Here is a 27,601-nt window from a genome sequence, read left to right as displayed (position 1 = left end):
CCAGTTGTGAGGGTGCAAACAGAAAGAACAAATACTGCTGAGACAGCAACCTAGCAACACACGTGCCACTCCATTCTAGGGGCTTAAGGACGATCTCTGTGTCTAGCAGTGCATGCAAGCATGCACGTACACACTCGCACGCACACGCTCCTGCACTTTTTCTCCTATGAAGTGGATTTCTTTTCAACTTATGGTTCTAACGCAGTAAATGCCATCATGATTTCGGTAACAAACGGAAGAGGGTCAATTTTTAAATAGCACATGCTATTTAGGTTGACTTTTAGCCATCCAAGGGGTTGCCAGCATCTTCTTTGCTAAATAGGAAGAAACAGAATAAAAAGTTTTTTTTAAAGTTTTATAATATTTGAATGTATTGTATTATCTGATTCCTCTGAGAAGAAAAAAAATAGCTTCATATAAGCACTAGACTGTTATCCTCCCTCATATGTAGCATTTGGAATATTTTAAAATGTAAATTTCATTCCAGTTATTGTTAGTATTATTATCTTACCTCTAAATCAAAAGCTCGTTAAGAAAAAAAAAAAAAAGCCACATCAAATTTCAGTCAAATCCCATGTGGGAGGAAACACAAACTTCAAAATACAAGGCCACTGTGTGGCTCTGTTCTCTTTGGCTTAATAAGTCAGTTTCCCAAGGCCTATTTCTGATTCTGGTAGTACTTGGATTCTGTCGCTCTTTGTACAGCTAGAATTCTAGAAGTATCAAGTAGCAGTGAGAGAAAACTCATACCTGCCATTCATGTTTGCTGGCCTCTGAGGGCTCAGGATACAGAAAGAAGGGATCTCAGGTCCCTGCTTCCTCCTGTTGCCAGCTACTGTCTACTGTCTTCTCTGTGCTTCATCCTGCAGGCTCTCTGAGTTCTTCCGCTTTACATATGAGTTATTTTCCTATCATAATTCCTACAATTTCCATGTACAAAAGAACTGAGTCTACTGTGGGTTTGTTTGTGTTACTTTTCTCTTCCCTCCACACAAAACAAACAAGGCATCCAAAAAATATTTCATCTCTGAAATACTGTCATATCCAGGGTATTAAACAATAGAAACTGTGAAACTGTTATCTACCAACAGAAAGTATTATTAGGAGAAAACATAAAGTTTAAACTAATTAAATCAGCATTTAGTAAACTACGGAATCACAAATGCCATTGCAAATTACTACTCAAAACCAAGAATTATAGTAAAGCAAACAAGTTAGCTTAACAGCTCCACTGGACGACCACACATCCAAGAATATTTGGCCAGCACACACTGGCCTTGAAGATTTTTTTTTTTTTTTTTTTTTTAAGGACACAAAGCTGGGTTGGTAGGAAAGGGGATTATACTCCTGGAAAGCTGGAGGAGGCACTGAATATGATCCAAACATTGAAACTCTCAAATAATTAATAAAAGAAAAAAAAAGGGAATTATACAGGCAAAAAAAAAAATCAATAAGTAGATAAATAAAGACACAGAATCTTCCTGCTATGAAGAAAATGGATTGCTAAATGGGTAGGCTTATGCTAACACGACACGGAGAGGCTACAAACCATCCACTAGGCCCTTTCTACCTTGAATGTCAAGGACTCCTACCTTGGAAAACAGTTATCCTTGTAAAATACTGTGCTGGGAAAAGCAAGGAGATAAAGGATTAACCAAACAAAAGTTGGGCAAGGATTTTCGGAATCCAGGAGTGTGCCAGGAGCATGGGGTTCTAAGGACGCCCAGTCAGAAAACACTGAGAACTCTGTCTGCTGCATGGGTCTGTTCGTTTCTTTGCTTTGGTGATTTTCCAGATTTGGGTTTGGTTTTGTTTTGCCCTTGGTTACCTAGTAAAGTCACTGTTTAAAAAATTCCAACCTTGTCTACACTAAACTGAGAAGAAAAAGAGAACTGTCCTCTAGAAGCGGACGGCAGGAATTAGTGGAGCCTGGATGAGCAGGGCATTCTGGTCACAGCCACAGTGCAGGCTGGCAGCCAAGAAATACCAGCATGGCTGGAGTGGGAGCCGGGACCTCTGAAGACAAGAAGCCTCAGAGCTGGCATGGGCAGGACTGGAAAAACCCAACCAGCCAACCAGCCAGTCGGACCTGGGCAGGAGAGCCTGCAGGACTTCCTAGGAGGGTGAATTAGTCGGGTCATTTGGGTTTTGAAAGACGTAATCTAAATTATCTATTTGCAGGATTTTTCAAAACAAAACAGCTACTGGTATTAAGCATACTTATAGAACCAAGAAGGAAAGTTTTCACATGCGTGAGGAATGGCTAGAAACTCAATCCAGAATAACAAAAACAGGAGGCATGCATGGTGACACAGGTCTGTAATCCCAGCATTGTTAAGACCAGCCTGGGGTATTTAAGTAAGATGTGGCCTTTAAAAAAGGAAAAGTAACTGGCTCCCCTCTGTGTAATAAGTATTGAGTAATTAGCACCCTAAAACCCCATATAAACTTTGGCTCCAAGCTAACTAAACCAAAATCAGCTGCAGAAACGTGCTCTAGAGGGAAGGAAGGATTCTGGGAGTGTCTCCTGCCAACCAATGATGCTCCAGCATCAGGAACAACTGCTTGAATCCATGCACTTCTTTCACTTCTTGCTAAGCTTGCAGGAAAGTCAACCATGCTGCATGCTGTTATAGGGAAGAAAGGCATCCAACAGAGCGACACCAAGTAGGACCAATTTTCAGGCAAAGAATTAACTGGAGAACAGGACAGGACAGTGGGGAAAAGGGGAAGCTTCAACCAGCCCAAAAAGAACAGAGTTATTTTTAAAGTTTCTGGTGAGACAATTAATTGGGAGAAGGAAGGTGCTGCATCCAAGGAAATGGGCCCAAGGTCATCTGACATCACCCAATTAGAACTTAGGGAAATGCTTTCTTGTTTTCTGGCTAAGGGAAGTTGAAAACAAACGTCCTGACGGCATTGCACAGGCCTATAGCTGGAGGTCCTGAGTCAGGCTGTCATCTGCAGTCCTAGTTATCTGTAAACGCCTGGTGCTAGGGAGCGAGGCTAGCTTTTATGAGACCAGTAGGATCTGTGGGGAATCTAAGAAGCAGCACTTGCCTGTCAGGCCCCCTTTCCCCCAGAGTGCGGATAGGGCGAAGGTGGCCCAATGTGTGAAGAACTGAGAGCTAAGAGAGAGTGAATATCTCTTGTGTATATCTGAGTGTCTGGGGCAGTGGCAGTGAGAGCGAAGAGCTGTCTGTGCTGACGTGGACATCATGGTCCATGCCTATAACCCCAGCCTTGGACAGGCTGAGGCAGGGGAAGGCAAGTTTGAAGCCAGGCTAAGCTAGACAGTCAGACCTCCTCTTTTCAAAACACAGAAACGTGTATTTGAAAGGTCCTTCATTCCACAGAATATTGTCACCTCTCTGTGTGGAATATAACCATCATATTGAAACCAAATGAAAAGCCTCTTTCACACTAATTTTGGAAAAAACCTTAAGACTGGAAAGCAAATGAAGCAATTCCTTAGCAATATTTGACACTGCAACCCTAAGGAAAAAAAAAAGCCAAAGATAAGTTAACGTAATAAACGGATATCGTATTCATTCAACAATAAGCTAAATAATACTAAAATCGGCAAACAGTACAACAAAAGAGATGTAATTTTAACTTTGTCCTACTTAGGAAACTCACACCAGTTCGACAGAAATACTCCTGACAAGCCCTCATTAACCCCACTAAAAATCATTACAGGGCCTATTTATAGTGATAAGCATGTTCTATAGGTTGCATAAATTAAATGGGGTTTGTTGTTTTCATGTCTGGTGAAGACTCTACAATCGGTTGTCCTTCGGGAACAGAAATCCACAGGCAGAAGAGAAGAGTACCCCAAGGCATGGGATCTCCCTGTCTTGGCAACGTGGAGAGTGCCCCTGTCACTCAGAAACCTGCACAGATGCTGGTATTAAGATGAGAAGTGGCAATCAAAAAGAACAGGGAAAGGAAAGATTTCAGTGTTGTCTGCCCGTTAGACGAGGCAAAAAGGCAGCCCGTGGCCTCCTTACACAGAGATGCGTCCCTGGCTGGTCAGCATTCTAAATCTATATAGACTAACGTCAAGCTACAGTCCTGGTAGCACTACAGAAAGCTACGCAGAACTAACAAATCGAGTCACCATAAGTCCCTCTGCACATAATTGCATCTCCTTTATGAAATCCAAGAAAATTCTTATGTCAATAGGAATGTGAATACAGCACTCTTTTTACACTGAGAAAACTGTACCAAGTCATGAGTCAAACAAAAAAGAATGTATAAATGTTCTGGCTTAAATAATTTTTTTTTTTAAATAAGGATACTCATGTTATAGAAATGCCACTAAGACTTAATTTTACACCTAACAACACATAAAACTAAAAGAAATCTACTCTTCAGGTAAAAAAAAATCACATACCTCCCAATCTAAGTTTTCAAGTGAAGTTATCCTGAGTGAAAAATATTGAGACTTACATGAAGTTACTATGTTTTTAATTATAAGCTGCATTTTGACATACACAGTAACTTACTTGAAGTTACATTTTAAAACTATGAAGTGTTTCAAGTATCAAAAGTATCCTTGTGACCCAGTCAGTAGGGCAATAATCTAACAGTGCTCCACTGAATGCCAGCCACTGCTTTACAAACCAAGCTTTCAAGGCAGCTTTAGCACAGTAACAGTGCCCATATTCTCCAACTCCGAGGAGCTATTTGGGGGTAACTGCAATGGCAATACCTTTGAAAATTCCTCCTTTATAGTGTGTTCATGGGGCATGGGGGAGAAGGGAGGGAAAGAGTTAAAATACACATACACAACAGTTCCAGTCACTTGAAAATGCACCACTCTCTCAATTCAGCCTGATTTACTGCTACAGTTATGGGAGACGAAGACTTCCAAGTGACAAATGTACTAATTATTTCATTCAAGGACACTAAGCCAAAGTTCACACCAAGTCCCTTGTATAAATTGCGAGAATATAAGCTAAAGAAAAACGCATCCTGTTCCCATCTGGCCAAAATACAGATATTTTGTTTTTAACGACGTAAACAGTATTTGCACCAAAGTATATATCTAGTTAGATTCCAAGCGTTCTGTTTCAAAAGTTGCAAAAATCACTGGCAACATCTAATGAAAACCAGGCCTCTGGCATGCCCACAGCCAGCTGCTACTGTCCCAAATGCTGCTCTTTCCAAGAGAGGAGCAATCTACATGTGTTACAGTTTCAGTCTGAATGTCATCTCCTTTGGCAAGGACCAGCACAGGGCAAGATGGTAAACATTTTAAGACTGTGTGGTCAATTCCATCTGTGTAGAACTACTCCGCTCTGCTTGGGAGCACTAAAGCCACCACAGACAATGTGCCAGCACACAAATATGACTGTAGCCTCTACAGCTTCTAGTTCATTAAGTCTTCACATGCCATGATATTTTACTTTCCTCCTGATCTTTTTCCACCCATCCTAAATTGTGGTGTGTGTTTGCTTAAAGGCCACACAAAAATACATAGCTGGGTTTGACCTTGTGGATTTGGCCCGTGGTTTGCAGTCTCTCCCTGGCTGAGAGGCGAACTGGCCTTTAGTCTCGAACATATACCACTATGTACAAACAGCATGCTCTCCCTGATAAACACCTCTCTCTTTAAGTCAATGAAGGCAGCTGCTATTTCTTTCCCACATACCCAAAAGTCAAACAACAATAATGAGGGCAAGAAGAAACAGAAACAGCCTGGAGAAAGGGTACAGGCTACTCTTGTTGCTCCCCAATGGCCTTGTGGCAAATGAGTATCATCCTAAATCTCAATTCTGTCCCTACAACTGATTGCGGCACGTAAGCACCTGAGGGAAGCCCTGACTGGACCGTCTTTTATCAAGAGAAATCGGGGAAAACACGAGCCATGGGGAAGAGCTGCGATCAGTGGCTTGGAAACAAGGTCCCAGCTGAGAGGACATGGTTTAAAAAGTACTCAGTCTTGGTGGCAAGGGTCCCTAAGGGAGAAAGAACACTGGGCCAAGTCAGCTGAAGGCCTATAAAGGGAGCAGCTACTAACCTTAATGGCTACATACTACTTTTCACAATTCTTAAAGAAGACCTTAAGCCTAACAAAATAAACAGTGAATCTCTTTGTGGTAAAAGGGCCAAGCATGCAAGCTGAGGACTGTAAAAAGGAGTAAAACACCACTTCAAATGTAAGTCATTAAATCATAAACACAAAGCAAAACAGGTTTGAGCTTCATAACCTACCCAACCACATGAAGACATTATTAAAAAAAAAAAAAAAAAAAAAAAAGCAAAAACCAAAGACAGCAAGGGGAGGCATTTCCTAGGTACTAGACTGACTGGGGGGAAAGTGCAGAAGACAGACCAAGTACAGAGAAGGAGTTTGCCTCCTTCCCTCCCCACAGCCTTTCCAGAGACTTGCTCTCTCCCTCTCCACCCTGTAAATTGCTGGTTTGCATCAGCAGACAGGGACAAGCTTTTTCTTCCTTCCTTGAATGTGCCATCGCAAATTAAAGAGCTTATAAATGAATATCACCGAAAAATACTAGTCTTAACAGAAATGTCTGAAACTATGTCCTTCAATTTTTATCCAAACTCCCCCACCCCACCCCAGTTTAGTTCATAAAACAGTCAAGGTGCCTCTAAAAGCACACACTAGTCTCGATCTAGGTCTAGCATCCGGACTGCAGACTTGACAGGAACACACTCTTCCACTTCTGTCATCTAGAAGGAGTGGGGTACAGAAAGAAGCATCAACGTACGAACTTGACTGAAGACCTCCGCCTGAGGAGAGTTCCAAGAAAGATAATTCTGATAAATGCTTCAAGGATAAATGAGGACAAATGATGACTTTAGCCGAAATCTTGTCTACATTCTCTCTGAGCCTGGAATGGAGGGGCAGCCAAGACTCTCAGGGCAGCACCCAGCAGACTGTAACTAGCAGGACATTCCCAACTGTTGAACACACAGCACAAAGCCAGGAAACATATTCCAAAAGCACATTCGCAGCAACAACGGACAAGTACTAAAAATGTCACATTGCTTTTAGGACACCTATTTATCTCAAGCCTGGACCATTTGCCCCTCAGGAGACTGGCCTTTTGCTGTTTTGAAGATGTCTTTTGTTCTCACATTTCAGTTCTGGATGCTACCAGCATCTACTGCATAGAGGTCAAGGACAAAGCTAAACTCACAATACATAAAACAGTCACCAAGAGCAAACTGTCAGCAGAGCCAAGGAGAAATGCTGAGTGAATCCACTCCTTTTACGTGGGAGAAGAGGCACACTGGGTGTGCCTGAGAAGGTGTGAAGTCATGTGTCAGGTACCGGCAGCTTTTGTTTGACACAGGGTCCCTCATTAGCCTGCAACTTGTGTCAAGCAGGCTATGCTAGCCAGCCGGTCAGCTTCAAGGATCTGCCCCAGTCGGCCTACTGTCTCATCATCAATGGGATTGTAAGCGTAGGCCACCATGCCTAGCTTTTAAGTGGACCAAGGAGATGCAGACTCAGGCCCTCACACGATCGGGACAACTAACGGAGCCACCTCCCCAGCTCCGAGTACACTTTTTACCGACCTACTAGGACACACTGACAAAAGATGTGGTCAGAGGTGATCTTAGACAACGTCACTCTTCCTGAAGACCCACTAATCTAGACAACAACTGAGACCTCAAAGATCATTTCTGTATTAATGTGGACATTTTCAGTTATACTACTTCAGGGATAAAAGTAACCACCGCTGATAAATCTGACCAAATTACCAAACAATGTATCTTCTGCGCTTCTCAGCTCAGCACAGAATACTAAACACCATCGGCCCATGCATGTAACCAGCTCGGCTTCTGCTCTCTAGCTCCCATTAGCGCACACTAACATTTCCAGCGTTTAGCTCATAACCGAACTCCGTGCCCACCTGCCACAGAAACCACGTCTCAGATATCAACCGTGGGTTTTATATGGAAAACATTCATATCTGAAATTCCCTTCCTCTTATATTACAATCCATTTTAAATTTAACATCCAATTCAACGAAACGTAAAAGCTTGCACAGGGACGGGATTGGTTTTTTACTGCAAATTTAAAGGTAGCAAGCCTGGCACGGATAGGCTCTGTAAAAAAGTGAGTGTTGGCATCGAGAGTTGGCGTAAAATACACAAAAGCCGAAGCCTCAAGGTTATTTTTATTTATCAATAAAAGTTGATTTGGGTGTTTCAACAAAGACAATTTCCGGAGCACGTTTTTATATTTTGCGTCTCTATTTGCATTTATTTGTGTGGTTTTTTTTCAAGTGTTATGCTGAAAGAAATACCATTGTTCTGTGATTAAACTTAGTTCAAAGACAGAATAGTCATACCGGTTCAGATTTCCCTGTGACTGATAGGATAAGGTAACCATTTCTGCTGCCAACAGAGCAAGCGCTGCTCCACAAAGAGCGAGCGAGCGGCTGCTCAGCGCTCAGGTTTCTTGAACTGTCCGGAGAAGAAGATAAAAAGATGGCTACACGGACCAGCAGGCCTTGTGTCAAGTGTCAAGTTTCCAAGGTGGAAATGTTTGCTCGTGGTCTTACTTTCCAGAAGGAAAGCGTCTAGTGGTTATTGAGAAAGGCAAAACTATCTCATCCACCCACTCACCACCAAAGCACATCAGGTCATTTAAACGCTAGGCTCAGTTCCAAGGAGCTAAGTCCAGGGCCCAGAAGTGGAAACCGCCAGAGAAACTCCCCGGCGCGATAAAGCGCTGCAAGTCCTGTTAAGACAAACAGGCGGCGGGGTTCTCCTCTGGCTGAACCCAGAAAGTTTTGTTCACACGAACTTGCCTCCAACTACTAGCTTTCGCTCAGCTTCCGAACACCCGCCAGGGCCAGGGCTCGGGGAAGCCTGACTCCGCGCCCCAAGGTGGAACAGGAGGAGGAGTGGGTGGGCGCGCAGGGCGTCTGCCCGCAGCCAGGTCCCGAGCACGGCTTGGCTACTAGGCAGGGGCAGGATGGCGAGCTGCTTTCCGGGGCGCTGGAAGGAATGTCCCCATCAACCGCAGCAAAGCACGGAGCCCCGCGGTTAGGGTCCGGCAGGGATGAAGCCTACAAAGAGGGAAGGAAAGTTGCCCGGTTCCCTCCAGACGAGCCCGCGGGAGGCGGCGTGGGGACCTCACCTGCAGGGATGCGCGAGGGCGTCTCCTCCGCCACGCCCAGGCCGGCCGCCCAGGACAGCAGGGCTAGCATAGGCAGCAGTCGCCCGGGTCTCGCTCCGCCGCCCCCCATTCCGCCCCTGCTCCCGGGAGCCCGAGGCCTGCCGCGGAGACTTCTCGCGAGATGCGGAGACCCCGAGGAGCAGCCCGGCCAGGCGTGGGCCCCGGGCGGCGGCGGCTAGCGGACTGCGTGGATGGAGAAGCGGGCGGAGGGGACGGAGCGGACGAGCGCGGAGCCCGAGCGCGTGGAGCGGACGACGGAACCGGCGGCTCGGGCGGCGCGGGCTTAAGAGCCGCCAAGGAGGGCGGGGCCGGGGGCGGGGCGCTGCTCCTGGAACCCCGGGTCCCGAGCCGTCGGGGCTGCGCCCCCACCCTCGGAGTCGCCGACGCCTACGTGCACCGCCCCACGCCCCGGCCCCGAGCGTTCTTGTGGGACGTGCGCTCCTCTGCCTCTCCCCGTGTTCCAGAAGCTTCCACTCCTGCGGGCCCTGCCTAGATCTCCTTGATCTCCTTCTCTGCTGAACCGGAGGTGAGTGGTGACTGCGGGGGGTCTTCAGCCTGCTTTGCTGAGTAGGCTCCTGTCACACTCCCAGCCAGCAGGGCTGGGGATCCATTCCCGGGGCACCGCTGCTTCTGAGCTTAAGCATTACCGTGTCAGAGAAGGCCTTGCTTCGATTGTACTCGGTGAACAGAAACTTTTCACTGTCCGGTGAACAACTCTCCCGCCGCTGCTGCCAGGAGAGCCTTAGCCTCTTTCCAGTAATGAAGCCTGTAAATCCAGTGGAGTCCAAGCCCAGCTTGTGCGACCTGGGGCTGCGCTTTACAAGGTCTTCCTGCCGGGCACATGGAAAATTACTTCCGAAGATGTAAGGGGAGCCAGTCAAGGGCTCCTGGGAGCCGCCTCCACTACTTTGGGTTTTGGTTAGTATGTCTATACAAAGTCGTTTTTTTCCTTTGTTCTCACACTTTAGCCGAAGATTTACGCCGAATGGTGCAAGGGCAAAAGTTTCGACAGCTTCATCCCACACACTCTCTGGTATGCTTACTTTAAGAAAGAACAAAGGATCAGATTCTAGATGTGCTGCTTAAATCTTCCTGAAATAAGAGGAGGCGGGAAATACACGTTCTAACTCGGAATTCCTTTTTTTTTTTTTTTAATTAAAATTACCTAAATTCATGATCACAGTTTTTGTACAATTAGCGTAAAGTCAAGAGGAATCCTGGTTAACAAATTGAAAACAGGTGGGAAATTCTGTACATATTTGGAGTGTGACTAGAACTAAGCCAGTTATTACTGTGTTTTGAAGCTTTTGGTGTGTCTCTCTCCCTCCCTACTCCCTCTCTTTTTAATAAAGGAAAATTGGGGGAAGGTCTGAGACAAGTAGACGTAATCAAGGAAATGGAAACTGTGAGACTGGAGAAGAATGGGAAAAAGGAAGAATGAAGTGGGAGTTACTTCCTCTGACGAAGGAACAGCTAGGGGATGCATTCCTTTACAGTGTGAGTGGCAGGTGCAGACTCACGAATCCAGGCAGGGGCAAATAGAACCAGCCCTCAACAGAACGGCTGGTCGTTTGGATAAATATGTTTCCAGAATTCCAGACTGAACTCTGCCAGGTTTCTTGAACTTTACTCCTCCCCCCCCCCCCCCCCCGAACCTCTGGATTCCTCAACTTGCCTGGCTAGAACTGGAAACTCCATGTATGCCTAACTGTGGAGTCCACCAGTAATTATGGGTTGCTATGACATTCTCCTCATCTGTTGAGTCTCAGAGTCAGAACTTAAAAGCTTCTATAAAGGAAGTGTCTCTGAGATTTTCAAAATAGCCAGACACTTCCATCACAGTCCAAAAGTGCCCCATTATGAAACCAAATTACTTCCTGCCCTCTCAGTTTTCCAACCCTGCTGTCTGCTGGAGATATCTATTTGTATGTTCCCATGGAAAGCACTCAGCATCTTTAGCTTATCAAATCCACATCTCACACCCAGTTCCTAGCTCTTCATCTCTGTTAATGATGCTCTCACATGGCTTCAGATTTGTTTCTAATCTCTGCTGTCAATATCACCAACCCAGAGAATGGTTACATTTTCCCTTCATAGTTTCTCTGTCTCCTTCCCCTTTTTCTTTCCTGCTTAATAACACATCTTTTAATATCACAGCTTAAGCGTTTTCTCACTGACCAACTTTCCTATGGCTGCTTTCTGTCCTCAAACTGTGGCACTCAATATTATGGTTGATCTATCATTTGCTGTGATTTTTTTTTCACCTGTAAACAAAGATCTCACAGAAGATATGGAAGCCATCCTAACCCACTCACCTACAATTCAAATTATTCCACTAAAATATAAGCCAACTAATTTTATACCTTATGCTTGATTGATTTGTCTTACTTTGTCTCCCAGCCCAAGATAAAGATTTTAATTTTTTTCCTCCAAAGGATAAAAATTGGATAGCAATCATTGTCATCATTTGGGTTCCAACATAGGCCAACCTTGGCCCAAGATTATAGGAAGAATGTATTCAGGAGAAACTTGAGTAGATAAGGTTGAAGAAATTTCAGAAAAGACAACCGGGAGTGGATTTTAGCAATCTAACCCAGTAGGTATGGTCTTTAGTCCACAGACCTGATGTATAACTTCATAGATAACCTAGCCCAGGTTCAAGAAGATATCTGCGGTATCTTTATTCTCAACTCCAACATTCATTGACCGAAGGGCCATGAAATGCTTCTTACTTTCCACACTTTGCCAGCCTGCTATGCTCAGAGATAAAGCAACCCATCACTGATTGTATATCCCTGGACTACAAGAAGACAGGTTGGTGTGTTCAGAAATGACAGGATCAAGGGCGAAAGCAGGGTATAAGCCTATATTCCTTTGTTCCTGGTATCTTTCTGTTCATTTTATCTTTCTGTTCATGTTTTCTTTCTAACAAACAACCCACTGCTCCTTCATTGAACTAACCAACTCAAGTTCCACTATAAAGACTCTATATGTCTTGTCCTATTACAACTTAGATGGGGCAGAATATTCAGTTTGTATTCATGTTACATCCTGTCCAAGTCTATTTCTTTTATAGCTTTTTATTAGACATTTTTTAATATCAATAAAACCATTATGAAGTGAAGAAGAGATATTAAATGTGTGAATGAGTGATACAGAGGAAAAATCAAGAAAAGTAAAACCACAAAACGCTGTAATAAATTAAAAATTGGTGGTGGGCTTTATAATGTTTACTATTAGCCCTAAGATTATCATGATGGTATTATTTAACCTACTAGCACAAATAATAAGACACAGACATGTGTTAGATTAATAATTGCTTTATTTACCTTGGGCCAGGCAGACACTTAAACTGTCTCAATATCCTCACCATCCATCCCTGAGACCCCATCCAATGTGATCCACCTTGGTTGTCCTCAGTTGGACTACCTTTCGCCCATAATCTCATGGTACTTGGCTTTTATTCTTTATCTGGGCTTTTCCACGCCATCATTGGAGTCCTTTCTCCAGTCACACATAGTTTCTTCTCTAAGTTAACCCATCAAGCCATCCTCCTTCTTCCCCTCCACCCATCTGTCTGTTTCCTGTGATTCTCCTCAAAAGCCCAGGAACCCTAGTCACACCTATCCCATACTTCCCTACCCAGGTATAGGCTGTTTAATCAATTGGTCAGCTATGTCTTAGGCAGGTTTACACAAACAAGGATGCGTGTATCCGGTAGGCAGGAACCAAATAGATCTTCAGGACCAGTAATTAGCATTAGACCAACCTCCAACAACAAAAGAAGAAATTTGCTGTAAATTTAAGTGAAGGGTTCTGGTACAGCATTACTAAAAACATACTTGGGTTGTATGGGGTATGGAGGAAAAGTGATCCTGACACAATTAACACGTGTGCAAAGTCCCTGAAGTTAGGGGGAAAAGAGAGGCCAAACTGGGTTCTATACTGTGTAAGAATAGTAAAATAATGCCTAAGAACTGATAAAGAGGGAACAGGCAAACACCTGAGCCTTCCTCCTTTGATCTAGGTGAAAAGTCCTGTGAATGTCTGAGACAGAGCAAGTGTGCTTTGAGGTGGGTTTTAAAAAGGATGAGATTCCAGATGTTAGATGAAGAACCAAGGGGCAGGTGGTGGTGAAAAGCAACGCTAGAGACCCATTTAGAGACTGGTGCCCAGCAAAGAAGCCACGGTGGCACTAAACACATTGGTACTAGTAAATCAAAGTCAGTTTCTCAACAAGCTTTACTGTAAAGACAGGAAAATTTGATGGTCTGTATGTGGGTGTAAGAGAAAAAATGTGAAGGAGTATTCAGTGAATATTTGTTGAGTGACTGAGAAGCAATGCTCTGAGAACATCCTTCATAACAGGGGTGGACAGAGAGAGGAGCTTTATAGGAAACAAACCAGAAGGAAAATAACCAGACAGCCAAGAAATAAAATGAAAGAAAGCAGGCCTTTCTGGAGAGGGAGGAGCAGTAGTCAGTAAAGGAAACCAATAAAGTCAGATAAACAAGACTGATCTGCAAAAAAAGAAGTTTAGGAAAAGGAGATTGGTTTGAGGGGTAAGGTATACAAGCTTAAGATTGAAACCTCAGAAGGCAGTAGAAACCACATGGTGGAGAAGCAAGCAGGAGAAAACAGCAGACCCTTCCTTTGTGACTACATCTAAACCAGGCCTTTTCTGCGCATCCCACTTGGGGATGCTTGAGTTACCACAAAGCTGACCCCACCCTTCAAGTATGAGAGCTTTGTAACATGCTCCAGGGGCCCCAGCACTTTTCCAAGCTGTAGCATGAGGAAAGACAGTTTCCCAGGTGGTACATATATTTTAGCGTTGAATCTCTTTTCAGCCAGTGACAGAAAATTAAGTGAGCTGCTTAGCATATCAAATAATAAGCAAACAAAGCTACTTACTTATAAAAGGAAACTTTGATTCATTTGTATTATGATTTTTTAAAACTTACTCTTCTTTTTTATATGTCATTAGAGATCAATAAGTATACAGTTTTCTGTAAGAAATCTTGGTTGTCATCCAGCACTTTCAGATTAAAGATCATTTTTTTCAAACCTTGATTACATGCTTTTGTCATCTTATATAGACTCTTCCCTACTTAGATATGAGTCATGAAGTCCATGTACATTGGAAAATGATGTCATACATGAAACTAAATCAGCCAAGTGAAAAGAAAAAAAGCAGGCCAGAACCACAAAGAGAGCCAAATCGTGCCTGGTATTCTGAGAAGATGATTCTAGCAGATGTTTTCTGACGAGTCAGAATGATGGAGACAGAGCCGTCTGCGCTGTGAGTCACCCCACGAGCCCGGGGGCCGACGTTTGTGGTGTCTGCATTTACTGCTTCACTGAAGTCCAGTGCTGCAGCATGTCCCCTGACAGAGATAACACTAAAATTCCAATAATTACGACAAGCCCTGTGGTAGTGTCACATTTTCTTGTTCAACAGTAGTTTCTAACGATTTCCTTCTGGTTCTCTTGTTTTTTTTTTTTTTTTTTTTTTTTCCTTACTTAAGTACTACCCCAAAGCCCCATTGCCCTGAAGCTAAGAAAGCTCAAGAGGAATATTCTGCAAATATAAGGAGTGACTTGGAGTTGCCGCTTAGTCTTGGTTGGGAAGAAAGCCAGGACATAATCAGAAAGAAAAACTAAGAAAGGGCCTCTTAGATGCCGCTATGAAGATCTTAGAGAGAGGGGCGTGAGGTTTAATTTACATTTTATTTTTAGCCCGGGGGTTCATGTGTGCTATAGCAGCTGTGTGGGGGTCAAAGAACACCCTTGTAGAACTGAGTTATTACTTTATGAATTTCAGGGATGGCACTCAGCTCACAGACCTTTAACTCACTGAGCGGTTCCATGACCCAGGGCCTGAGTTTGATTTATCCAAGAAAATATTGGGATTTTTTTTTTCATTATACTAACTAAGTACTCATGTCTGTGAAAGGAAGGCCACGAATACAAGACAACTTCATGAAGAAACTTATGTTAGAAGCATAGTCAAACATGTTTGTGTCCTTCAACAGTGCCAGGATTTATTGAAAAAAAAAAAATCAGTTCAGAAGGATTGCCAAGTAAACCCACATCCCTGACAGCCTAGTTTTACGTCAACTTGACACAGCTGTAGCCATGTGTGAAGAAAGGCTCTCTCAACTGAGGAAAATGACTCTGTAATATTGGCATGTAAACAAGTCTGTACTGATTTTCTTAATTAGTGAATGTCGTGGAAGAGCAAAGCCCATTGCAAGTGGTGTCATCCTTGGACTAGTGGCCCTGGATGCTAGAAGAAAGGCTGAGCAAGCCGGAAGGAGCAAGCCAGTAAGGAGCACTACTGCATGATTAGATCCTGCCTCCAGTTCCTGTCATGACTTCTTTTGGTAATGTGCTTGCCTGTTCGATGGAATAAACCCTTTCATCCATTAGTTGTGTTTTTAGCACAACAGTAGAAACTCTTAAGACAGCAGCCAAAGTGAATACGTGTTTTTTCTTTTCAATCTTCATCATTAATATCACTCTCAGACCACACTTTACATATCACACAATAAACATAATATCTCTTTGTTGGTACAGAATGGTTGTAAGGGTTAAAGAGGTTGAAGCAGAGTTCAAGAAATTTCAAAGATGCTTGGGGGTAAGAAGTGGGGGAACCCACGGGGGTGTAAGAAAGTGTCTGCAGAAGACAGGGAGCCTAGCTGGGGAATCTGCTGGAGGTACTCCCGATCTTACTGTTGCTGCCATTGAGACAGTCTGTAAGGTCAGAGTTGAGCTGCAGGAGTGAGGTGTGAGACTCTGGTAGCTATAGAAGGTGAAGGGCAGGACCAGATCCAGATGAAAGAATAGGTGCACAGTTGGATGACAAGTTCAAATAGACAAGACAAGGGGTGATGAATGGATGGCATTTTAAGAGGCTATATCCACAAAGCTCAGTTGAAATCTCAGGGACAGTTAGGAACTCTCTGCCTACCTACCCTTTGATGAACACACTCGGTGATCAGATGACAGGACTGTGGGCGGTGTGAGGTCTCCTCCACTTGTGCTCCTGTTAGGGGATAGTTTTGTGCAGTGTGTATTCAAATGCTGATTTCTGTACCCAGAGATCGGAGGGCAGTCCACACAGTGTCATTGTCATTTCTGTGAAGCATCCCCAGTCTCAATGTTGTGTAACAGTTGTTATCTAGCACCCTCTGATTGGTTAATAAAGACCTGCACAGCCAGTAGCAAGGCTACTGTAGCAAGGAGGGTCTTCCGATCCCAGAGTAGGAGTCCCAGGTGTAGAGCAAAGAGGAGAAGCCATGAGAAGAAGATCATCACAATGAGGGAGTCACCATGATGAAATGGATCAAGCAGGAGCAGCCAAGGCGAGATTAAGATGGCAGGTAACGGGACACTTGACTGGGAAATAGATCAGGCCAGCACAGTCTTGTTAAAATAGATGAGTGTCTGCCCAGCTGTAGTGCTTGAAGCCTACTAATAGATGTAATAGGTCATTGTGTCATTAGTTGTGAGCTAGAGTGGGCATAGAAAAGCCCTAATTTAACAGGATTCAAGTGAGGAGTTTCACCTTTTCTCCAGCCTAATGTCCAGTAAGTTCTTAGGTGCAGTTTTCTTAATAACGATTTTTATATTTTCCTGTGCTCTTATTAGAGTCCCACGTTTCTTTGATAAAATTCTCAGATAGCTTTTTACTTTTTTGCATAAGTTAAGTATCAGTCTGTGCTTGTTGGATACTGCCAGATAGATGGGAGGGCTTATATGTCCACTAACTACACTGTTATCCTCCCTCATCAAAATGGAATCAAAAGCTGACTGTAAATGGAGTCTGTCAGGGAAAGACAGTCTGAAGAGCCACGGTTTAGAGAGGCTTATAAAAGAGTACAGCCTAGTCTCAATGAGAAAAAATGGGAACAGTCTGTGTTATATCACAAACTATTAGACTCTCTGCTCTTCTCTCTTTCCCTGTCTTCTCTCCTCCTCTTCCCTCCTCTCCTTTTCTCACCTTTTCTCTCAGCAATCAAGCTGTGGCTACAGAATAGGGACTGGAATTAAACACCAAGGTTAACATGGAAAAGAAAAAACTCACTTTGGTGAAGAGTAGGATGCTTTTAAAAGCTCATGCTGTCATGAGGCAGGTAATATCCTGTGAACATCCTTTGAAGGGTCAGGGGATTTGGTTCACCATTTTGAGGGTTCCTCAGCCTGTAAGAAATGATTCATTAGCATCCATTGTCAGTGTTAGGTCTATTAGAGCTTATAAGAGAATCACAGAGACACTAGACCCCTGTCTTCCCTAGATGAACCTGTATGTCTAGTCTAGAGACTTTCATTTCATCCTAAGGTTGAAAAGTTGTAGACAGCTGTGTGATTGAGCACCCGTCTATCAGGAAAGCAAGGAATATCAAGCCCAGGAAAGTCTCAACAATAGGTTGAAACAAATTTAAGCAATAATACGAAATCTTGAAGACAAGGTAGAGGAAATAAATAAAAAAAAAAAAAGGTTAAATGCCTAAAAAAAAAAAAAGCATGAAGAACATGAAGAAAATCTGTGACACTATAGAAAGAGCAAATTTATGAATAGTATGTGTATAGGAAGGAGAAGAAACTGGACAAAGGATCAGAGAATATTTTCAGCAATGTCGTAGAAGAAAATTACCAAAATCTAAAGGAGATGCCTGTTGAGGTACAAGAGGCATATAGACCACCAGATATACAAAACCAGAAAAAAAATTACAGAATCAAAACACTAAATGTAAATGTACAAAGAAGGTTATTGAAAATGTCAAGAGAGAAAAACCAAATTACATGACAGCAGGACCATCATAATAACATCTGCCTTTTCAGTAGAAATCTTGAAAGCCAGGGAGCCTGATGTGCTGCAAGTTCTAAATGACCAACCCAAACTACTATACCAAAATACACACACACACGTATCTATATATGTGTGTGTGTGTATATATATTCATATATATGTATATATGTGAGTGTGTGTGTGTATATATATATATATATATATATACACACACTCATAAAACCAGCTCTGCAGAGTATACTCTAAGGAGCACATCATGCTGAAGAGAACATCTGACATTCCCAAGAAGGCAAAAGGATATATAATCTCAGAGCATTAACCACAAGAGATCTAGGAACAAAACTCCACAAGAAAACAACAGGAAAATAAGTACCATTTAATAATGATTTCAGTATTAACATGCTCGTTCAGTTTCCCAACAAAAAGGTGCAGATTAACAAACTGGATTAGAAAACAGAATCTATCTTTTTGCTGCATCCAAGAAATATGCCTTACCACGTGGGGTAGACACACCTTAGGGTAAAAGGATTGAAAAAGTTTTCAAGCAAATATGACAAAGAAGCAGGAGAGTAGCTATTCTAATATCTGACAAAATAACTATTCAGAAGAGATAAGGAAGGACATTTCATAGTCATTAAAGAAAAATCCAGAGAGGATATTACAGTTCTTAACACAGGTATACCAGGATCATAAACAATGTCATATTTAAAACTCTAAATTGACCACAACACAGTGACAGTGTGTGACTTCAATACTCCTATTAATATATCATCAAGACAAAAACTAAATAGGAAAACATAGGAGCAAAATTATAATATAAATTAAATGGCGCTCACAGACGCCTACTTAACAGTCCACACAGGCACTGAAGAATACATCTTCTGCTCAATAGCCCATGGAAAGTTTTCTAAAATCAGCCACATACAAAGCGAGAATCAACACATTTAGGAATATTGAAGTACTCTGTGTATTATGTGACCACAAAGGGATTAAACCAGATACTAGCAACAACAGAAAGTACACAAAGTCATGGACGGTAAAGAACACCCTACTGACTCAAAACTGGGTGAAGGAAGAAATCAAGAAGAAAAAATAAAAGGTCTAGAATTTAATGAAATGAAGATATAACATATTAAAATATCATGAGACAGAATAAAAGTCCTAACAGTGAAGTTTAAAGCATGAAGCGCCTACATAAAAAAAAAAAAAAAAAAAAAAAAAAAAAACCTGGAGAAATCCCACATTAATAACTTAACACTGCACCAAAAGGCACTGGAAAAACAAGGACATACAATACCCAGAAAGATTAGATAGAAAGAAATAATAAAATCAGGGTTGGATTTAGGAAATTCAAACAACAAAAGGGTAAAGAATCTATGAAACCAAGAGTTGGTTCTTTTCAAAGACTAACAAGATTGATAAATAGCCAAATTAAAAGAAAAAGTAAAGACACAAATTAATAAAATTATAGATTAAAAGGGAAACATTTACAAAGATACTGAAAAAATTAAGTGACTTATACAGAGCAACCTTAAAAAAATGTAAAATACACTAAACTGGAAAGCATAAAATAAATGAATAAATTTTTCAATATGCATGACCTACTAATACTACATTAAGATGAAGTAAATAATTTAAATGAGCCTATAGCAACCAATAATGGGCAGTAGGTCCATAGGAACAAAGAGGATATCTCCCAACTAAAAAAAAAAAAAAAAGTCCATAGCCAGATTGGTTTAGCATAGAATTCAAATAAGAACTAACACCAGTATTCTGCAAATTATGCCACAAATTAGAAAAGAATAAAACACTTCCAAACTCTTTTTATGATTCCTAGATTACCTGATACCAAAGTAAAAAATAAATAGAAAAGAAAGAAAAATTATGTCCCAATACCTTTAAGAACATAGATTCAAAAATTCTCAATAAAATACTTGAAAATGAAATTCAAAAGCACATCAAAAAGATTGTCCACTATAAACAAGCTGAATTCATCCCAAAAGTGTAGGAATGGTTCAATATACATAAATCAGTTAATGTAATCAACAACATTAACACACTCAAAGGCAGAAATCACAGGGTCACTTCATTAGCTATAGAAAAGGCTTTTGAAAAAAAGCTAGGATAAAAGCTTTATGCTAAAAGTAGTGGAGACTGTAAGAATATAAGTGACAAATCTCCTAAGAATAAAGGAAGTGTGCAGCAAACTCACAACCAACGTCGTGTTAAATGAATTTTTAAAAACTTCAAGGCAATTCCATCAAAGAAGGATACCTGCCGTCCCCATTTTTTTTTGTTTGTTTGTTTGTTTGTTTCAAAATAGTGTCTGAAGCCTTAGCTGACTCGGGGATGGTTTTCTGTGTATTCAGATGCTGATTTCTATACTTAGAGAGCTAGTTGGAGCCCAGACATGGACATTGCCACTTCTACTGAAGCATCTCCTGTCTCAATGTTGAGTAAAATAATGTTCTCCATCACCTCTGATTGGTTAATAAGGAGCTGAACAGCCACTAGCTCAGCAGGAAAGTTGAGGTGGGACTTGCAATCCCAGGAGGAAGGGTCCCAGGTGAAGGAGAGAGAGAAGAAGTCATCACAAGAAGGTCACATGAGAGAATCGCCATGAGGGCATGATGGAGCAGGAGCAGCTAGGGTAAAACTAGGCAGCTAATGGGGCACATGGCTGAAAAGTAGATCAAACCAGTGTGGATGGGTTAATAGCTCAATACCTGCCCAGCTATAGTGCCCAAAGTTTGGTAATAAATGTAATAGGTCTCGCTGTCATTATTTGAGAGCTAGAGCAGGGGTTAAAAAAAAAAAGTCTATTCTTTTATTTTTACATTAGCCAGATCAATAACACAAGAGAAGGAATTAGAAGAAATTCAAATAGGAAAAGAGAAATCAAATCATCCTTGTTTACAAATAGGATTCTATACACACAGAAGAAAAACTAAATACTGCACCTGAAAATCCTACATCTGATAAATGCTTTCAGCAAAGTAACAAGTTGCAAAATAAACACACACAGAAAAAAAAACAAAAAAACAAACAAACAAACAAAAAAAAAAAAAACAGTAGCCTTCCTGAATACAAATGACACTCATACCAAGAAATCAAAGAAAGAAATCACATTTGAAAAGTTAAAATATCTTGGAATTATTTCTAAGTAAGAAAATGAAACACATATAATAACTTAAACATACTGAAAACATTTTTTAAAACATGAGAAGATGGAAAATTCTCTCATGCTCATGAATTGATAGGATGAATATTGCAGAAAGGCCATCCTGCCGAAAAGCAACTTAAAAATTCAAAGCAATGCCTATCAAAATTCCAATACAGTTTTTCACAGAAATTGTAAAAAAAAAAAATCTTAAGTTTCATTTGAAAACAAAAAAACTATACGGTAGACAAGATAATCGTAAATAATAGAAGTGGATATAGTTGTATAACCATTTCTGATTATAACATACTACAGAATGTAAATAAAATGACACAGGCATTATAAAAATATATTGACCAACAAAGCAAAATAAAGCCCCAGACACAAATCCACACACTATGAATTTTGACAAAGAATTAAAAAACACACAACAAAGAAAAGACATCTTCAACAAATGGTGCTAGTCAAGTTGGATAGCTGTATGTAGAAGAATAAAGCTAGATCCTTTCCTCTCACCTTGTACAAAATAACTCCAAATGGATCAAGGACTTTCAGATGAGACCTGATACCCTGAATCTGATAGGGGAGGAAAGTAGGGAATACACTTGAACTTGCAGGAATGTGAAAGGACTTTCTGAATAGAACCTTAATAATACAAACGTTAAGATCAACAATTAGCAACTAGGACCTTGTGAAACTATAAGTTTTAATACAGCAAAGGAAACCATCATCCTAGTAAAGAGACAGCCCACAAAATGAAAAAAAAAAAATTGCCAATTATATATCTAATATAGGATTCATTTCTAATATATACACATAACAAAAAAAAATACACATCAAGAAAACACACAACTCAATTTAAATGACTCCATAGCTCAGAGGAGAGGACTGGTCTTATAAAACTGGGACATGAATGTAAACAGAGATTTCTCCAAAGATGAAGTACAAATGGCCTAGAAACAATTTTCTAAATGTTCAGAATAGCCAAAATCCGTTTTGGTGGTTTCCTTAGCTGTTCAGAAGTGTTTTAGTTTTAGAGGTCCCATTTGTCAATCACTGGCCCCAATTCCTGGCAATCAGGCCCTATTCATAACTTCCTTTCAACATCTGTGCCTTGTAGGGCACTCTCACGCTTTCTTGTAGCAAGTTTAGTGTTTGAGGTTTCACATTTAGGTCTTTGATTCCATTTGGATTTAGGTTTTTGTGAAGGGTAATAGACATGGCTCTGATTTCATTCTTCTATGTGTAGACACCCAGTTTTCCCAGCACCATTTGTTGAAGATGTTGTCTTTTCTCAATGTATGTTTTTGACATCTTTGTCAAATATTAGATGGCTGTAATTATGATTACATGTAATTATATGCTTATGATTCTATCTCCTATTTTGTTCCATTTATCTGCATGTATATTTTTTATGTCAGCACCATATTGTTTTTACTACTATGGCTATATAAAATGTCTGGAGTTCTGGAAGGGAAATCCCTCTGACATTTTTTCTTTTTGCTCAGGATGGTTTTGGCTATCTGGGGTCTTTTTAGGTTCTATATGCTAGTCCTATTTCTTTCCATGTCTCTATAATGCAGTCCTTTGCCGTGGGGCAAAAGCAACTAGAATTGGGTGCCCTCTGAACTCAGATCTATGACTCATTCCCAAACCCTTTTTTTTTTTTTTCTCTGACACTCCGGGCTTTCTAACCCTTTCTCTGACCTCCACGCCTAGCCAACAAGCATGCCATTTTTCTCTACACAACCCTGTACCTTGTGGTTGCAGGTGTTGTGCCCAAATCGCAATACCCCAAAAGACCACCACCAGAAGTTGAGTCCATTGCAAAACACACGAGGATCTTTTTATTACAAATTGCAAGCTGCAGCTTGGGCTCACCACCCCCCCACCCCCCCCACCGCCAAAGCAGTGACAGCCAAGAGCCCCGTGCTCAGGTTAGTGGGATGATTTAAAAGATTCCGGTCCTTCCCAGTGTGCCCAAAGCAGGGGTGACTCCTGCCTGGCAAGCATCTATTGGTTGAAACGCAAAAAGGATATTGCATTTTGAATTGATTGGCTATAGGAAGGTCCCCAAACCATTAATGATCTGGTGTCCCTCCCTAGAGGGATGGGCCAGTTTCCTAGCAACTATATCTCTAGTGAGTGGGGAAAGAATGCAGTAAGACAAGTTCTTCCCCTCAGGGTATTACTGGACCGCTCCACCCAGCTAGTCTTAGTTCAGGCCTTAAACATTAATAATAGCTACTGATTTTTAATCTTTGGTCTCTCACTGGAATTGTTAGCCTTCCTGTCCTGTTGTTTTTCTCTCAGTGTTTAATAAAATTGTCTTCAAGTTTTGTTGGCAGTAAATTGGTATGAGGCTATATACTGTTTATTATTTGCCCTATTATTATTAAAGCAGTATTATCTAAGCCCATATCACAATCAATAAGACACAGACACCTGTTAGATTTTATAAGTGCCGTATAACACCTTAGACTGGGCAAATAATTCCACCTACCCTATCTCAGAAACATCCCCATCCACCTCCCAGGCCCTGATCCAATGCCATCTGCCTTAACCATTCCTATCTTGCCTATCTTTCATCCATAATTTTATAAATACTTGCTTATCCTTCATCACTTTCTCCATCATGCCATCCTCAGAGTCCTTTCTTCCCGGCTCACATGGCTCCTTTTCCACACTAACCCATCCTAGTGTCCTTCTTCCTCCTCTCTTCCTATCTATTTCTCTCCTTTCTGTGATTCTCTTGTCTCCAAATCCCAGGAACCTCAGCCACACCTTGGCCAGACACAGGCCTTATTTATTAACCAATCAGGAGTAATGCCTTAGACAGTTTTATACAACAAGGATAGGGAAGTAACCAGATTCTGAAGGCCATTAATTAGCATCAAAATGCAAGCATCAGACCAACCCCCCCACACTTGATTGCTTCTAAGTCTGTTTTTAAATTCTTTTATTAATGAGACCAAGAGCCTAAAGGGAACCCCAATTTCACTCCATAAGAAGGCCATGCTCTTCTATAGTCTGTTACAAGAAAACATTGTAACAAGCTGAATGACTCTTAGCTGGAAGAGAAATTTATAGTATTAGCTGAGTGCATAACAGGAGTCACTATGTTAAACTAAATCAGTGTCGGATGGAATTTCCCATTCCACCCATCCCCCCCCCCAAAAAAAAACTAACAAAAGCCAGATATCCTTTTTGTGTGTGTGTGTGTGTGTGTGTGTGTGTGTGTGTGTGTGTGATTTTCTTGGAAGATTCCCTCTGGTTCCTCCTCATGCTGTCCTTGTATGTTTTCTTTTCTTTCATTTGCAGCTATCTCTTCTAAGGTTCTCCCATCTCAAGGCCTGGTCATGGCCCCGTGGCTACAACCTCCCTAAAAAAGATCATTTTAAAGGGTAATTAGTCTCCACTTCCTCATGAACCAGCATTATGTATTATTACAGTCTCCGTTAGGGAACTGTCACTGTCTTAGTCCAGAAATCTCAAAGAGAAAAGTTTGCCTTCAGCCAAACTGCTAACTGCAGAGTGCTGTAGCCTAAGTTTCTCCTCAGACAGCCTCAGGACAGCCCTTATTTGCGTGGTGAAGATTTCATGACTATCAATTACACAGACAAACAGTAACTCATGTTATTCTCCCAAGACCAAACACAAATCAGTCTTGACTGCCTTTAACCACATGGCAGGGATGACATGCCAAGAAACTGCAGAGTAGCAGCTCATCCTGACAGAACAGGACTTTCTCTAGAATGGAGACACTGCAACCCAGTGCCTCATACTGAAGGTGGTACACTTCCCCCCACCTGTCCAGTCTGCTGCCTTTGACAGCAGACTGAATAACCCGGTTTTCTTTCTGTTGAGATCACTCACTTCTTGCCAGTCCCTTCCCTGCTGCTGTGCCATCCCACCATAACATCCTTATCCTGTTTACATTCACAGCCTTTATACTCCTTTCTTGAAAATACTAAAGTCCTAATAGACTTTGCTTGACCTCTTGTCTTTCCCTTGAATCTGTAATAGTCTGACGCATAGTACTGAGAATCTGAGAAGTGCCTTGCACGAGGGTTCCCTGGATCAGCTCTGTATGTTGTGTTCCTTTCCCATGGTGCTATTATTTCACTCCTCGGTGACTAAGCACTTTCTTATACAGCTTTGTTTAAAAATCTTCATCTTGATGAATTCACCTATGAATTGATGTTTGAGGAAAAACAGAAAACAGCCACACCAGTTTTAAAGGTTCTTCAAGGCTGATGGATAGGTAAGAAGCTCTGTGATAGGCCTAGAAGATGGCTCAGCAAGTAAAGTGCTTGCCTTACAAGACTGAAGACATGATTTCAACTCCCAGAATCCCATAAGGGTGCAAGGAACAAATAGAACCGCTGTGACTGTGGAGAGCTGGAAAGTTTCAGGTCAAGAAACAACCTGTTTGGATTACCTTTAGCCCTCATTATGGTCATTCATTGCCCCTCACTGTTTCTCACTTAATATCCATCCTGTGACTATTAAGTAAATCAATTTGCTGTATACAAGAGACCACTAGCTTCCACCAACCCAAAGGCTGGCAATATTATCATATAGCATGCAAGGCCTATAGCTGTGTTTTTACATTGAGCTATCTCGAGCTGAAGTTACCATCAACACACAGCTTTAAACAAGTGGAATTCTACCACTTCCCTGAGCCCCTGAAAATCCTGTAGGCCTCTTGGTGGCACCAATCATTTTACTGCTTACTGAGTAATTACTTTCATGCCCTGTCACTGCTGTTGGTATACTAACCTTTATTCTTGTGGTGCTTATTTTGGCAGACCTGAACTTAATGCACATTGATTGTATTTGATTCAACAAGAGCAGTTTGATGTACATAATTTCATTATGATGCCCTGTGGTGAACTCTCCAAGAATGTTTACCCTGAAATGAAACACAACCTAACATGGATAAAAAGAGATTCATCAGTAATGAAAATAATTGCAGGTAATGAAACTATAAGATGCTATGAAAAGATCAGAAGATGAAATAATAGAAGTTATAAAGCTTTGGTCTAAGGGAAATGCCCATTATTCAGATATATATCCTGAAAGCACTAACACCATTCTTGGTCTGGAGAATGAGTTCTGTGGCATCCACTACGGGAAATGTATTTGCAACGGAACTGAAAAGGAACATGTACTTGAAATGGTGTGCCAATTGAGAAAACCCTCTCGGGTGGCCATTCCATGCCAAGTCTGCACACAGCACCTCAGAAACCCATGCTGTCTTCTTTAGAATAGTTTCCATTACGGGTTTCTAAAGCCATACTTTGCACCAGGTGTAATTTTCTGATTACAGGCACAGATGGCAGAGCTCAGAGCCATTTGATACTTTGTGAACCTCACCATAATGAGCATGCAGCTTCCTGCTCACTGCACATGAAATACTCAAGAGCTCCTTGCAGACACTAATTTATAAGGTCCTCTGACTTTATCATCATACCACTCCGGTATCAAAAAGCTGCCATTTGGAAGCAGGCCTCTAATTTATCTCTCACGTAATCGCAGTGTTTTCCTAAGGAACTGTAATGTTACCTTGTTAATGCATGTGGGCACTCCTAGTTTTTTTCTTTTAGCCATTAATATGATTGTTAAATATCACAATTTGAGATAATTGACATGAATTTTATACCAGAGTAAAAGCTACTCAGTTCAAAGGATAATAAACATCTATCCAAAAATACAGGTAGAGGCTATAAAAGGCATGTGATCACTTAAAGTGTGTTTTTAAATAAGGTTCAGTTTTCCCGAAAAAGCTTTAAACATGAAATGGAAAACACTACGAAATTGATTACTTTAATGGTTCATTTGACTTTTTCAGCTGTACGACACTGAATATTTATTGCCTTACTCAAAACAAATACCATATGATTTCCATGCAGAAAAAAAAAATGCCAAAAAATGATTCATAAAAGTACAAAAAAAAAAATCTCCTTTTTTTCTTTATTTCATTCAAGGCTGTTTACATAGGCAGTCATCATTGAAAGGTCACAGAGGTCAACAGAGAGGGAAAGGCAACAACCTAGAAAGACAAGTTACTTTAATTGCCATTGTCACTGCTTAATCAAAATGGAGCCATCTCTACCAGAGGGATGGCTAGAGCTAGCAATGGCGGGGTTGCTGTTGCATTCCAGCACTCCTGGGCTACTTCCATGATGAATCAGACTCTCTCTCTTCAAATACCTACCAACTGCTGTTATTTTTTAAAAGTATATCTCAATAAAAGTTTGTTAGGCAGGAACTCAATGACTGGCTCTTTGGCCTCCCCACCCCCCAAGGGAGGAGCAGTCCTGTTAGGCCACAGAGGAGAGCTTTGCAGCCAGTCCTGAAGATACCTGATAAAACAGGATCAGATGAATGGGGAGGAGGTCCCCCCTATCAGTGGACTTGGCAAGGGGCACGGTGGAGATGAGGGAGGGAGGGAGGGACT

The 27,601-nt window shown here is 41.5% G+C and overlaps 2 protein-coding genes across 7 annotated transcripts in view; one reads left to right on the top strand and one right to left on the bottom strand.

Moving 5' to 3' along the window:
- The window catches only part of Plod2 (procollagen-lysine,2-oxoglutarate 5-dioxygenase 2), a 71,799-nt gene extending 62,376 nt beyond the window's left edge, over nucleotides 1-9,423 (bottom strand). The window contains exon 1 of one of the 2 annotated variants that reach the window (XM_055629679.1): nucleotides 9,125-9,423. In XM_055629679.1, coding sequence (XP_055485654.1) covers nucleotides 9,125-9,233 — 109 coding nt within the window. In that variant the 5' untranslated portion in view covers nucleotides 9,234-9,423. The remainder of the gene's footprint in view (nucleotides 1-9,124) is intronic. The other variant, XM_055629680.1, reaches the window with a different exon arrangement.
- Nucleotides 9,285-27,052, top strand: LOC129693077 (uncharacterized). Of its 5 annotated transcripts, XR_008722821.1 has the most exons (4): nucleotides 9,545-9,689; nucleotides 14,279-14,465; nucleotides 15,388-15,549; nucleotides 25,950-27,052. XR_008722821.1 is itself a non-coding variant. In XM_055629683.1 (2 exons), exon 1 carries the CDS (start codon nucleotides 9,285-9,287, stop codon nucleotides 9,654-9,656), a length of 372 nt encoding a protein of 123 aa, XP_055485658.1. In that variant the 3' UTR covers nucleotides 9,657-9,689; nucleotides 14,279-15,635. The 5 variants fall into 5 exon arrangements, 1 of the variants encoding a protein (XP_055485658.1); XR_008722819.1 differs by lacking the exon at nucleotides 25,950-27,052 and having other exon boundaries at nucleotides 9,285-9,689; nucleotides 15,388-15,635; XR_008722820.1 differs by lacking the exon at nucleotides 25,950-27,052 and having other exon boundaries at nucleotides 9,285-9,689; nucleotides 14,263-14,465; nucleotides 15,388-15,635.
- Nucleotides 27,053-27,601: the final 549 nt, after the last annotated feature.

This window comes from Psammomys obesus, unplaced genomic scaffold (genome assembly GCF_907164565.1).
Source record: "Psammomys obesus unplaced genomic scaffold, mPsaObe1.curated_primary_1811, whole genome shotgun sequence".
Taxonomy (NCBI): Eukaryota; Metazoa; Chordata; class Mammalia; order Rodentia; family Muridae; genus Psammomys; species Psammomys obesus.
This window is presented reverse-complemented; position numbering and strand designations above follow the sequence as displayed.

Bases quoted from the DNA above. Each gene is read 5' to 3' on its own strand.
- LOC129693077 (XM_055629683.1), top strand. From the start codon at position 9,285: ATGCGGAGACCCCGAGGAGCAGCCCGGCCAGGCGTGGGCCCCGGGCGG.